This window comes from Ustilago hordei (genome assembly GCF_900519145.1).
Source record: "Ustilago hordei strain Uho2 genome assembly, contig: UHO2_contig_16, whole genome shotgun sequence".
Lineage (NCBI taxonomy): Eukaryota > Fungi > Basidiomycota > Ustilaginomycetes > Ustilaginales > Ustilaginaceae > Ustilago > Ustilago hordei.
Window position 1 is genome coordinate 330,522 of NW_024545273.1, and position 12,293 is coordinate 342,814.

The following is a 12,293-nucleotide window of genomic DNA, read 5'->3' on the forward strand; positions in this document are numbered from 1 at the left end:
TAAGTCGCACTTTGCAGCATGTTGGCGCAACCGAGATAGGGGCCAAGTTCGTGAGAACGTGCGCCGCTTACTCTCGAGGGATGGCGCCGAGCTTTGCGTTGACATGGCAACGGCTATGAAAGCGGGTTGTCACTGGACAGACGGTCTAGAGAGTTATGTGGGAAAGGAAACACGACTCCTCTCGAGCAACACAGCGAGTGTAAGCGGCGGTGATAAGGTATATATACTCATGTTTTGTAGCCTCCTCTATCGAGTGGCCAACTCGCTTTCTCATCTACCTTGCATCCTTCAGTCATTGACATACTGCCGCCAACTATCTCCAAGGACGCCACCTGTCCGGAGCGCAGAACCAAAATGGCCCCATCCATACCAACCGCATTGGTCCCGCCAAACATAACTTCGGAAGAGATCCTCCATTTCCGCACCCAGCTTTCCCCTGCGATTCGCGATTCACCTACTTGGCTGATTGTTCTTACTTGCGCGCTTGTATCTTGTCACCATGGACCGGAATCGATCGTATCTCTCTACAAACTTGCCCTATGCAAATCTCAAACCTCTTCTACTCCCAGCGATCCTGTAGAATCCAAGTTCGTTCAGCGTCGAATCCAAGAAAGCCTCGTAAAAGGCTCGGTTCTATTCGGCATCCCTCCATCCCTAGACACCATCTTCGCCCTACTTTCCTTCCTTCGCGAAAACAACGAACCCCTGCTAACATCATCCGATTTCATCCGCTCTTCAACTGTTTCCCAACCCATCTCCTCCCTCACCCACCCAGCCCGCGTAGCTTTGGATAGGATCTACAAACACAACCTACCCGACATCCTAGACAGGAAAATGGGCGAGAACATGCAAGATCTCAAATTCCTCACCCTCGAAATCAACTACGGATTCAACCTGAGCAATGAAGAGGTGATAGATTGGAGAGAGACAGAGTTGGTCGTTCTAGCTGCACTGATAACACAGAATTGCAGGGTTGAGGTGCTTTGGCATATGCGTGGGGCCTTGCGAGCTGGGTGGACACGAGAAGACGTGGAATCAGTGCAAAAGGTAGCAATGGCAATCGCCAAACGGTTGGCAGTTCGAACAGATAAAGTTCCAGGCTTGGAAGAGATCTGTGAAACCAGCAACGACTGATCGCGTTGTAATAGATGTACATTCGCACAGTAAAAGATACGCCATGCAGATAATGGCTGGTTATGTGTGAGTAGGTCTTTGACGAGCACCAGCTTGAGGCGCAGCGTCTGGATCAGCTTTGAAGAATCCTTCTACTCCAGCAGCAACATTAGCCCACCATGAATTGTCGTCTGCTACGTTTGCACCACCTCTAGCAGCTCTCGTTCTCGCTCTTGTATTTGATCTTATATTGTCAGCCCCAGCACCTCCTACTTGGGGGTTAGAGGTGCGAAAGCGGTCACTAACACCATCAAACCACCCTGTTGGATCTGCCTGGAACCTGCGTAGCTCCTCTTGAACCCTTCCGGCAGCACGAAGCGCTGAGAGCGCGTCAATTCCTTGTCTCTGCCCTTCGGTCACTAGCGTGCGGAGGAGCGAGGAGAAATCAACCCCAGAATCAGTATCAGAGGTAGTGGAGCGGGAATTGCGACCGAACATATCAGCGAATGCGCCAAAACCCGCTCCCAAATCATCCGGAAGATCCGCGGTAGGATCGAGGGAGAAGGAGTCTTGATTGTTGCCTGTGCGAGATCTCGTATTGCCTCTTCTCCTGTTCGTTCGGCGCTTGTTATACGGCGAAGCACCACCGGCACCGCCTGCTAACCCCGGAAGTTGAGTGTAGAGCGTATTAAACATTGGACTCAAGCCTTGCACTGCGTAGCAATTCGAATGAAGCAAGATCTTCTCGTCAGCGTTTGCCCCCAAACACTGTTTTCCTCCCATCACGCAACAGAATCAGCCTCTGTCCTCTCTCAGACCCACTCAGCCGAAGAATTTGTACTTACGTTGACCAATCAACCCGGCATTTCCCCTTCCCTGATTAACACCGGTACTATTCACCGCATCCCCATTCTCAGTCCACCAAGCCCACACCGCAATTGCGCCACCGATGATCGCTCCCCATTTCATCCCGAACCATGCCAACGAAAGCATGTTTCTCACCGTCCGATATGCTGCGAGGAGTGCAAAGTAGGCGAGACATAGCGTGACGAGAGGTGGAAGAAGAGTGGAGGACCAAGATGATGGATCGTTTGAGGAACCGAGGAGACGGTAGATTAGATTTGAGAAGCCGGCGAGGATGCGGAATAAAGGGTAGGGGATGAAGTCCGAGAGGAGGTCGTGGATCAGGTTGCCTGTGTCGGTGTCTGTCATCCTTGCCCGCGGATAAAAGCGGGTTGTGCGAGGTTGGTGATGGGATATGAATGCTCGACTTAGATGTCTTCTACCGATGATGGTTGTTGGTGATCATGTCGATGGATTACCCTAACTGAGATGAGCGGAGTGTCTTTTTGTCTTGGTCCCTGCAGCAGCTCAGCTTGCCGTGGAGATCCAGGTGGAATCGCCGATATGTGTCCCGATCTGCCACACATTTCCCGGCCGAGTAAGCTGAGCATTGACCCTTGCTTAATCGATCCTTCGCAAACGCAGAGATTATATCTGACACAGCATCATCAAAGTGGGGGACTTCTCACCATCGTCATCACCACCACCACCATAGGCACTTCTGCTCCATCCCTCCCTCCTTGTCCTACTCGAGCCTAATCTCAAGTACCAGCGCGGCATCGACTCGCAATGTCGCGCTTCCTAGGCAGACTGTCACGCACCCCTTCCTCCCAATCCATCTCCACCGTCGATTCCTCCTCCCCCTCTTCCTCCTCCTCCTCGCAACCACTCCCCCCTAAAACCTCTTCCATCCTCACCACCCCTGCTCCCGGATGCACGCCCAAACCACTGCCCACCCTCACCTCTGACCAACAAACGAAACTTACCGAGCTCGAAACCTTCATTCGTTCCTTCGCCTCCACCAACCCCCCTCGCTCCGACTATGCGCCTTGGGAAAACAAATGGCTCTCTGAATACAATCTCTACCAACGCTACCTCCGCGCTGCAAAAGGTGATCTCCAGAACGCCAAGAAACGCTTGCAGTCCACGCTCGAATGGCGCCGCTCATTCAAACCCGATTTGATTCCCCCATCAAGTGTAGCACACGAGGCTGAAACAGGCAAACAGGTCGTTTCTGGGTTCGACAACGAAGGTCGTCCCCTCATATACCTTCGCCCTGCTCGTGAGAACACTTGTCCCTCTAACGATCAGGTCCGTTACCTCGTATACACTTTGGAGCGGGCGATCGATATGATGCCTCAAGGTGTGGAGAACTATGCAATCGTGATCGACTACAAATCTGCTACTTCGCAATCGAACCCTTCGCTTTCGACGGCGAGGACAGTGGCCAACATTCTGCAGAATCACTATGTCGAGAGATTGGGCAAGGCGTTTATAGTGAACGTGCCTTGGTTCATCAATGCTTTCTTCAGCGCAGTCACGCCGTTCTTGGACCCGGTGACGAAGGAAAAGATCAAGTTCAATGCGAATCTGACAGAGTACGTGCCGAAAGAGCAATTGGATGCAGAGTTCGCAGGAGGGAGGTATAATTATGAATGGGATTTTAAGACCTATTGGGATACACTTCTAAGGATTGGCGGTATTGCTGAGGATGGAAGTCGGACGGGGAAGAAGGAGGAGGTGAACGGAGATGCGATAGAAAGACATGCGGTAGAAAGACATGCGGTAGAAAGACATGCGGATAGAATTGCTGCTACACAGCTGACAGACGAGGGAAAACAAGGGGCCACAATCCCTGCTACTGCTGCTGTTGTTGGTGGCTCGACCGCCGCCGTGGCTACTGCTGCCACCAACGAAAGCAACGCCGCTACTGGATACAAACACCTCCAAAATACCGCCGACTACGAATCTCTCCTCTCGGCATACGACACCTTCCTATTCGACTGCGACGGAGTTCTTTGGTCAGGCGACGAAACGATCCCCGGAGTCGTTTCCGTCCTCGAAAAACTTGGTTGCCGTGGGAAAGAGATCATCTTTGTCACCAACAATGCGGCCAAATCTCGGGCTACATACCTCGAGAAGTTTGCGAGTTTACGCATTCAAGCTGATATCGATCAAGTCTTTTCCTCTTCATACGCCTCTGCTGTCTATCTTCAAAAGGTGCTCAAGTTCCCCTCGGACCGGAAGGTATATGTAATCGGCATGCATGGAATTGAAGAAGAACTCGACGCTCTCGGCATCCAGCACTGCGGAGGAACGAATGCCGAGGATAACAAGTTCTTACCAGCCCTAGACTTTACCTCTCTCCAAACCGAAGACGCTATCGATCCAAAGGTTGGAGCAGTGGTGTGCGGATTCGACATGCACATGTCCTATCTGAAACTCGCTAAAGCGTTCAAACACCTCACCAGGCCCGGGTTTGACGGGCCCGTCGAAGCAAACTGTTCGGGTGGTGGTTGTCATTTCATCTTGACCAACGACGATTCGACATTCCCAGCCAAAGGTGGACCTTGGCCAGGTGCAGGATCTCTCTCCGCCCCACTAGTCTTTTCGACGAAAAGAACACCAACGATTGTGGGCAAGCCGCACAAACCGATGCTAGACTGCATCATCGCAACCAAACATTTCGATCCGAAAAGAGCCATCATGGTCGGGGACAGGTTGGACACGGATATCGAATTTGCCAAGCAAGGTGGCATCGCAAGTCTCTTGGTGCTTACCGGGATCAGTAGCTTGGACGAGATACAGGGTGTGGGGGCAAAGACTGTGCCGGATTATGTTGTGGATAGTTTGGGTGATTTTGATGCTTTGCCCTAACCCCCTTCCCCCTTTCGCCAAGCTTTTATAGATGGTTCAGTTGTTGAAACAGATGCTACCATGAATGTTGGTTTGAGTGCGATATGGGTTTGTTTGTGTCTCATGGGCGACACCTCGTCGACCAAGGCAAGGGAAGTGATTGAATCGGGCCCAACTCCAACCCGATCACATCGGATCACTTGGATACGAAAACACAAGCGCCGCCAAAAGGCGAGAGAGGCGTACGAATCTCGCACGAGAGGTGTCTCTCGCATTCACCCCCATGCTCGCAGCTACTCGCTTAGCCAAGCTCAATCGCGCACGAGCCTGATCTTGTATTAGCACGGTCCACAATCTCATCCACTTGCACCATAGAAAGGAGGCCCAAGAGCAAATGTTGTAAGGGGAGAGGAAGAGGAAGGAGCGTTGCAGAATTTGGGAATTGCGGGAGCAGAATCCTTCTCTTGCATAGCCAAATCGCACCCTCTCACTTCCAGCGCCAAGGCTGATGTCTGTCGAATTGTGCGCTCGGACTGCTTCGAGTGTGTGTGTGCTTGGGTTGATTGAAAATCTTTTTTCTTTTCTTTTCTTTTTTCTTTTTCTTTTTCTTTTCTTTTTTCTTTTTCTTTTTCTTTTTCCTTTTCCTTTTCCTTTTCCTTTTCCTTTTCCTTTTCCTTTTCCTTTTCCTTTTCCTTTTCCTTTTCCTTTTCTTTTCTTTTTCTTTTTCTTTTTCTTTTTCCTTTTCTTTTTCTTTTTCTTTTTTCTTTTTCTTTTTGTTTTCGAATAAACCTCGCTTAGCTCCATCTCCTCTGCAATCAGACTGCAACAACGGATGCTAAGCGAGAGACCCAAGCCAAACGCCCAGCTCTTTTCAATTGGATGGTTGGTTGGATGGGTTGGATGGATGGATGGGTTGGATGGATGGTCCAACTGAGTTGGTTGAAACGGCTGAGCGAAGGTAGAGGGCGATTTCCCCGCTTCCCCTCTACGGCCCAAGTGCAGGCTGGTGGTCGAGCCCTTGTCGATGATGAGAGCGAGGTGCGATTCCCCGCTCCGCTTTGCCCAACGGTGGATGATACATCCCTGCCCTCTTCGTGAGCCCCCCCCCCCCCCCCCCCAACCCCCCTTTGGTCCGTAGGTTGAGAGCTTCGTTGTACTTGTGCTCGTCGTAATCATCTTTCCTCCCTCCCTCCTGTCTTCATCCATCCATCCGTCCGTATATCCCTTACCCTCGAGACCGTCCCTAATCTCCTCTTCTCCCTTCTTTCAACGCTGATCCGGTTTACCACCTTCTCTCCCAGCTAGTTGACACGCCCAGCGTCAACTCGCTTGCCTCTTCCACCATGCGTATGCCAACCCGTCGTTCCCTAACAGTCTCCCAACCCACCTCCGCCAAACTGCCCCCCGCTCCCCATCCAAACCTAATGCTAGTCGTCCGATTCCTCGTCACCGGTCTCGTCTGCCTCCTCTCCCTCGCCACCGCAATCATCTGCATTCTCGTCGTCGATTACTACAACTCTCATGATCCCATTATCCGACCTTCATGGGGATCTCTGATCTTCCTCATCGTCCTCGGCCTCTTGACTCCGATGATCTATTTCGGATACAACATCTTCCTCCCTTTGATGCCGTTTATCAACTACGGCGATTTCCTTTACTCCTTGTTCATGGTAAAGATCGAGCTGCTGCTCCAATTCGCAATGTGCGTTCTCTGGATATCAGGTGCACTAGCATATGCCTGCGATCTTAGGGGAAAGGAAAACTGTCAGTTTGATTCATACTGGCATTATGAGAAGCCTGAGGATTTCAACCATGTTTGCGATCTTATCAACTATGCGGTTGGATTCGCCTACGCCACCTTTGGTGTACAAGCGTTTCTATTCGTCATCGAAACTTTCTACGGCCTCTACATCTTCCTCCTACTCGATCAAGAGAGTCTGAACGAACCTCACTTTGAATGGGGTAGACGCGCGTACAACTACGCTCAACAAGCAAAACAAACCCAACGTCAAGCCGCCATTTCCCCCTCTTCCCCTCCTCGCGCTGCAGCTTTGGGTGCGACTAGTTACCGCGATACCGGTCGACGTAGCCCTACTACTTCCGCCGCTTCAAGTTCAGGTAGAGGCAGCAGTGGTCGGGGGGGCAGAAGAGGAGCAGCCTATGCAGATCCAGAAATGGAATCGAGCGCATCCACCGCTCCAATCTCGCTAGGTAGTAGGGGTAGAAGAGGTACAGCTTACGGCGGAATGGCGGAAAGAAGCCAAGATGAGGAAAGTCAGATCGCTGGTAGACCGCTTTCGGTGGATAGCGAGGATAGGGTGGCAGGCGGGCCCCTTGCGTCGGCTGCCGCCGCGGGCGGTGGAGGTGCCAGGGCGAGTAGTAGAGGTGGTAGTAGGAGAGGCCTACTGTCCGATGAAGAGTCGGGTTGGCATTTGAGAGAGCAAGATAGCGAGCGATAGTAGAAACACTCTTTGGCAAGTATGCAGGACTCAAGCTGAACCCCCTTCACCTTGTCAACGTTGTAGCTTTGTTCAGTCGCACATACTTGCCCCCCCCCACTCCACTCCTCCCACCACCAGCACAACACACACACTCTCTGATATGGTCGCACCTTGGTCTCGCATCCCTCCTCTCCTCCTCGACATTGGTTCTTTTAGGTTTTCGGTTTGCTTTTGGTTTTCCATGACTATGCTGTACACATTCTTTGTTTAGGTCCCCTCCCTTTTTGGTTGCTGTTATACACTCGTTTTCGAATTTCGTGCTTGGTGCTTGGTGTTGATCTCGTTCCTTTGTTTCGTTGTTCGTTCATCCTGCGTTTGATGTTTGCTTGTGGTGTGAGAAGAGCGAGTCTCGCTGTGGAAAAGCGAGGAGGGAGCTGGGATGCAAGCAGACACGATCAGCTCGTTGTTCAGACTCATCTTCCAGCAAGCATGAGTGATGCGAGCAACAGGAAACGACTCCATTGCGAGAGATCGTCAGGCGTATATTGATGCAATGCTGAGCCAGAGTACAAGGCTTACTTCTTCTTTCGAACAAGGCCAAGTGCATTACGTCCGTTCTTCTTCTTCTTTGACGATGGTGTCGGTGCCGTCGCAACCGCCGCACCTTTCATCGCCAACAAAGTATGCACATCAGGTTCAGCCTCGGTCTCATTCTCCAGCTTCCTTTTCACCTTCAATCTACTATCGCCGCCGTTTGAGTCCAACGCTTTACCAAAGTACTTGTTCACCAACTCTTCATCCTCTTCTTCTGCCTTCCGCCTCTCCTTCTCTTCCAAGTTCCCCTCTTCGCCTCCTCCCGCTCCACGCTCCGCTTTTCTCAGACCACCACCACCACCACCACCATGCAAGCTCGCCAACACAGCCTCAGCATCCACCCTCTCCAACCTCGCATTCCTCGTCCTTATATCCTGCAGCGCATCCAGAATCTCCATCTCCCTCCTACTATCCATCGTCCTCTCTTCCAACTGTTTCATCGGATCGGCTTGCATCTTTTCCAACTTGCTCTCCAACTTTTCTTCCTCCGTCAACAGTCTTCCACTCTCCCCCTTCTCCTCTCCTCCACCGTCATCTTTGGTCGGGATGAAGTTGCGGCTCGCGCCGTGTTCGGCAACATAGTCGGCATTTTTAGGATCGGTTTTGAACGTGATTTCAGCCGAACATTGTGTGCACTTGATATAAAACCGAAAGATTTTGATCCCGTAATAGTCTTCTCCAAGAACGAGCTCTTTTCGAGCGTTGAATTTTTTGCCTTTGTAGATGTACTCGCCACAGAGGAGGCAGCGCATTGAGAAGGGAGCCATGAGACGAACAGTTTGTTGTGCATCTTTGCTTTGTTTACGACGTGGGATTTTGGATGGATCGAAGTCGGGTGGATAGTAGTGGTTGAGCGCTTTACGGTCTGCCATGGCGGCAAGGAGAGGGAGGGGTGCTGCGTGCGGCGAGTACGATGTAGTTTGGGAGGAGGAATGGAGATGGTGGTGATGGTGGCAAGTGGGCAAGGTGGCAATGAAGGTGGCAGGCTGAGTTTGAGAATGTGTCTGAACCCTGAGCCGGACTTTTGGATCGGGAATGCCCGATTCTAAGGGATATAGCCGAGGAAAGCGGGAATCGGAATTCGGGAAACGGACAAGTGGAGGAAAGCGAGTCTTATTTGCAATGCTTCTGGCATCTGACAAACTCTGGCTTGCCACCATACAACCAACCAACACCTTTGCCTTGATAACAGCTTTCGCGATCGACAGCAGTAGGGATGTCGCCATAGTATCCTGCAGCTTAAAACATGGCAAGCATGGTGCCCGCACCAACAAAGCTCAGCTCCCCCGGCGGCGGCGCTGCAACCTCCACAGCTTGCACCGTCACCGATCAAGCTGCCTCTCGACTCCGATCCCTCGCCTCACCCCTCCCACAAGAACTAATCACCTCCATCCTCGAATTCGCAGCATCGACCTCCTTCCAACCTCGTCAAAAACTAACCTTGCTCCTCCTCTCCAAATACTACACCTCCCACCTCTCCCCCTTTATCTACTCCACCATCACCCTCGTCTCCTCGAACGCCATCCATTCCTTCGCCTCCCTCGTCAAGTCAAACCCCAAACTCGCCCGTCATGTCCGCCGGCTCTGGGTCGGTCCCGATTCTTCCTCTTCCGACCTAATCACCGCCCTCTCCCCACCTTGTTACAACGAAGCAGGCTATATCACAGATATGCGGGAGCATATCCACACATCGGTCCGCACAATTCTCCGTTCCTGTCGCAAGCTGCAAGATGTAGCGCTGGCGGGGGAACTGTTGAGTTTGCATGCAGCCCATACCTACGGTTCGGCCTGTCAGCCTGTGAGGTTGACTAGTATCAATCCGCATAGCTTTGTAGCAGGCTTTTCAGCACCGATATTTAGGAAGGTGAAGGTGTTGAGGATTGTAGATACAAATTTGGCCTTTGAAGAGGCGGATCAGATAAGGACGCTGGCCGAGTTGGAGTGGTTGGTGTGGAGCGCTCCAAAGGATTATGGCGATATTAGTAGGGATAGTAGAGTGTTGAGGAGACTGTTGCAGAGACCGAGGAGACATTTTGGACCGCCCCCACCAGGGTCGGAGCCCACGACTTCAGCAACAACCAACTCGGAAGTAGGGACCGGCCTCTCTACTCAGCCTCCTGCACTGGGGAGAATGATGGAGGAGGAGATTATCCCTACACTCGGCCAAGTCTGGTCGGATCTATCGGCACTTGAACTCAGCGAGGGTCTCGCACCCGCTCGTCCTAGCAAAAACGACAAGTTCAGACGGCTTACGATCCAAACCGCCTACAACAGGTGTTTGGAATTCCGACATCTGCTATCGGATGCCTATCCATTCTACCCACAACCATCTACCCCTCTCGCTCCAACGGACCCGACAGGAGGTCTAGCCGCAGGCCTAGACGCAACACTTGAGGATTTGCAAAGCGAATCAGATGCAAGCTTAAACGTCCCAATCATCCACCCAACCGTATTGGCAGCCGTAGTGTTGGACGAATGGGACGCACTCCGAGACCTAATCAATAACGCAGGAGGTCAGTATACAAACCTCGACATCTGCGATCAAGGCGAACAAAGTGCCCTAGTCGACGCAGGAAATGCTCTACGAAGACAGAGAAACGTTTGGGAGCGGATAAGCGATGTTGGTCCCCCCCTCCACCTCCGCCTCGATCGCAATACCATGAATGCAATTCGCACGGAACACAAACACACCTCTGAGGAACGCTGTTTGAAACGTTGAATTTCAGCTGAGCAGAGGTCCTACAGCGGCGTTTCGACGCAAACCAGCTTCGTCTCTAACGAAGCGAGGTTGAGCAAAACCACTTGTTTCGTCTTTGCAAATTGCGGAATTAGGACTACTCTACAGCCCTTATCCTGCGCATTTTCCTGCGAATTCTCGTCCGCCTCGTCATCGTCATACCTATACACTGCGCTGGCATACTTTGGCTGGTTCCCAACGAACATCACATCTGGTCTTTCCTTTAACACGAACGGATCCGTACTTTTAAACGGATAGCACCACAGCGTGTCGGGTGCAGTAGGAGCTAAATGGCCCCATTCGAGGGTTCGGGCGGCCATCTCCAACCTACCGTCGTCGGCTTGCTGTACGTATTTGAAAATGTCATCGATGTTCTGCCCCGCTGTGCCAAGTAGCTTTTTACCGCCGATCCTGAGCCATGCTGGGTTCGTATGTCTGTGTAGCGAATCGAATCTACCCGCTCTGGGGAGTAGTGCGAAATGGATGGGTTGTTGAGGGATTGCTACTGAAGCAGGATCTTTTTCACCAGGGAGCAGGTGGACTGGCATAGCGCTACAAAGATCCGTAAGCAGCTGATCGAGAGCTAGAGTAGGTGCGGAGGAGAACGTCGGTTGGTCCTGACCGTAACGTTTGGGTTTGCATGATTCTTCATCTTCGTTTCGCGTCTGAGGGGCTAAAGAGTTGCCTGCGATAATGGCTGCTACGATGGAGGATGTGGAACTGCGATCCGAATCCGACCCGAGTTCACCCGTCAGATACTCGACTAAGAGTTGCAGAGAGAGTTCAGAATCCAGTTCGCTCTCTCCCCCACCAAGGGATAAGCCACTGATCAGCACTACCCATTGATCCGTCCCCCCACTCTCCCCTTTTGCTTTCCCATCCCTCCCACTGCTCGCTGCCTTAGCAGGAGAGGGAAGGGAAGCAAACACAGCATCCACCACATCGAAATCCCCCGCTCTCGTCTCCGTCCCCAAGACAGCAGCCACCACCCCGGTGATCAACATCTCCCTTAAGGCAGTGCCACCCCTTATCGCCTCCCCCACCAGTTTAACCCTTCCACTCTGATCCTCAATAAACAGCTCATCCTTGGCATAATCCACAAACTTCGCCCGCACCGGTTGCGGAGCAAGCCACTGTTCCCGCGTCAAATCCTCCAACACGTCAGGTTTGAGTGGCATTGCGCAATAGATGTTTCCGACGACATAACAGATCTCGCCTTGCCGGATGTCGAGGATACGGTCGACGAGTTTCGGTGGATCTTCCATTCGCATTCTACCCCGTGCAGAGGAGGAGGAGGAGGGGGAAGGGTCAAGTTCGGAGCCAGGTTGGGATTGAGATTGAAAGAATGAGTCCAAGTTGGTGATCCAGCGGGAATGGGCGCGTGGAAGGATGCGTTTTTTGAGATAGGCTAGACGGTAGTCGTACAGTTGAGCGAATTGTTTGCTGTAGGAACGGGAGCCAAGGGGGACGAGGAAGGTTTTGGCGAGGTCGTCATTGAAGGAGTCCATAGAGGGTGGTGGAGCGAGACGCTCGATTGGGACTGGCATTGTGAGGTAGCTCAGTCGATGAGGAGGATGCAAGGAGCGAGACGAGGAGGACAAGAAGAAATGTTTGTGTTCAGCTGTCACAGATTATCAAATCGCCGATCTTGAGAAACGCGGTTTTTGACGCGTTGAGCGCGTAAATTACTCAACCGTGACTTTATCGCC

The 12,293-nt window shown here is 52.0% G+C and overlaps 6 protein-coding genes across 6 annotated transcripts; 3 read left to right on the forward strand and 3 right to left on the reverse strand.

Annotated features, from left to right (window-relative positions):
• Positions 1 to 1,194: 1,194 nt before the first annotated feature.
• Positions 1,195 to 2,325, reverse strand: UHO2_05979 (uncharacterized protein; the record flags this gene model as incomplete). Its single annotated transcript, XM_041557693.1, has 2 exons — positions 1,195 to 1,826; positions 1,959 to 2,325. The coding sequence occupies 2 exons, from the start codon at positions 2,323 to 2,325 to the stop codon at positions 1,195 to 1,197; spliced, it is 999 nt and encodes a 332-aa protein (XP_041413627.1).
• Positions 2,326 to 2,745: 420 nt separating this feature from the next.
• Positions 2,746 to 4,833, forward strand: UHO2_05980 (uncharacterized protein; the record flags this gene model as incomplete). The annotated part of the gene is made up of 1 exon (XM_041557694.1): positions 2,746 to 4,833. One exon carries the CDS (start codon positions 2,746 to 2,748, stop codon positions 4,831 to 4,833), a length of 2,088 nt encoding a protein of 695 aa, XP_041413628.1.
• A 1,322-nt stretch (positions 4,834 to 6,155) lies between these two features.
• UHO2_05981 (uncharacterized protein) lies at positions 6,156 to 7,271 on the forward strand (the record flags this gene model as incomplete). Its single annotated transcript, XM_041557695.1, has 1 exon — positions 6,156 to 7,271. One exon carries the CDS (start codon positions 6,156 to 6,158, stop codon positions 7,269 to 7,271), a length of 1,116 nt encoding a protein of 371 aa, XP_041413629.1.
• Positions 7,272 to 7,828: 557 nt separating this feature from the next.
• On the reverse strand, positions 7,829 to 8,719 carry UHO2_05982 (uncharacterized protein; the record flags this gene model as incomplete). The annotated part of the gene is made up of 1 exon (XM_041557696.1): positions 7,829 to 8,719. One exon carries the CDS (start codon positions 8,717 to 8,719, stop codon positions 7,829 to 7,831), a length of 891 nt encoding a protein of 296 aa, XP_041413630.1.
• Positions 8,720 to 9,102: 383 nt separating this feature from the next.
• On the forward strand, positions 9,103 to 10,566 carry UHO2_05983 (uncharacterized protein; the record flags this gene model as incomplete). Its single annotated transcript, XM_041557697.1, has 1 exon — positions 9,103 to 10,566. One exon carries the CDS (start codon positions 9,103 to 9,105, stop codon positions 10,564 to 10,566), a length of 1,464 nt encoding a protein of 487 aa, XP_041413631.1.
• A 20-nt stretch (positions 10,567 to 10,586) lies between these two features.
• Positions 10,587 to 12,131, reverse strand: UHO2_05984 (uncharacterized protein; the record flags this gene model as incomplete). The annotated part of the gene is made up of 1 exon (XM_041557698.1): positions 10,587 to 12,131. One exon carries the CDS (start codon positions 12,129 to 12,131, stop codon positions 10,587 to 10,589), a length of 1,545 nt encoding a protein of 514 aa, XP_041413632.1.
• Between the last annotated feature and the right edge of the window lie 162 nt (positions 12,132 to 12,293).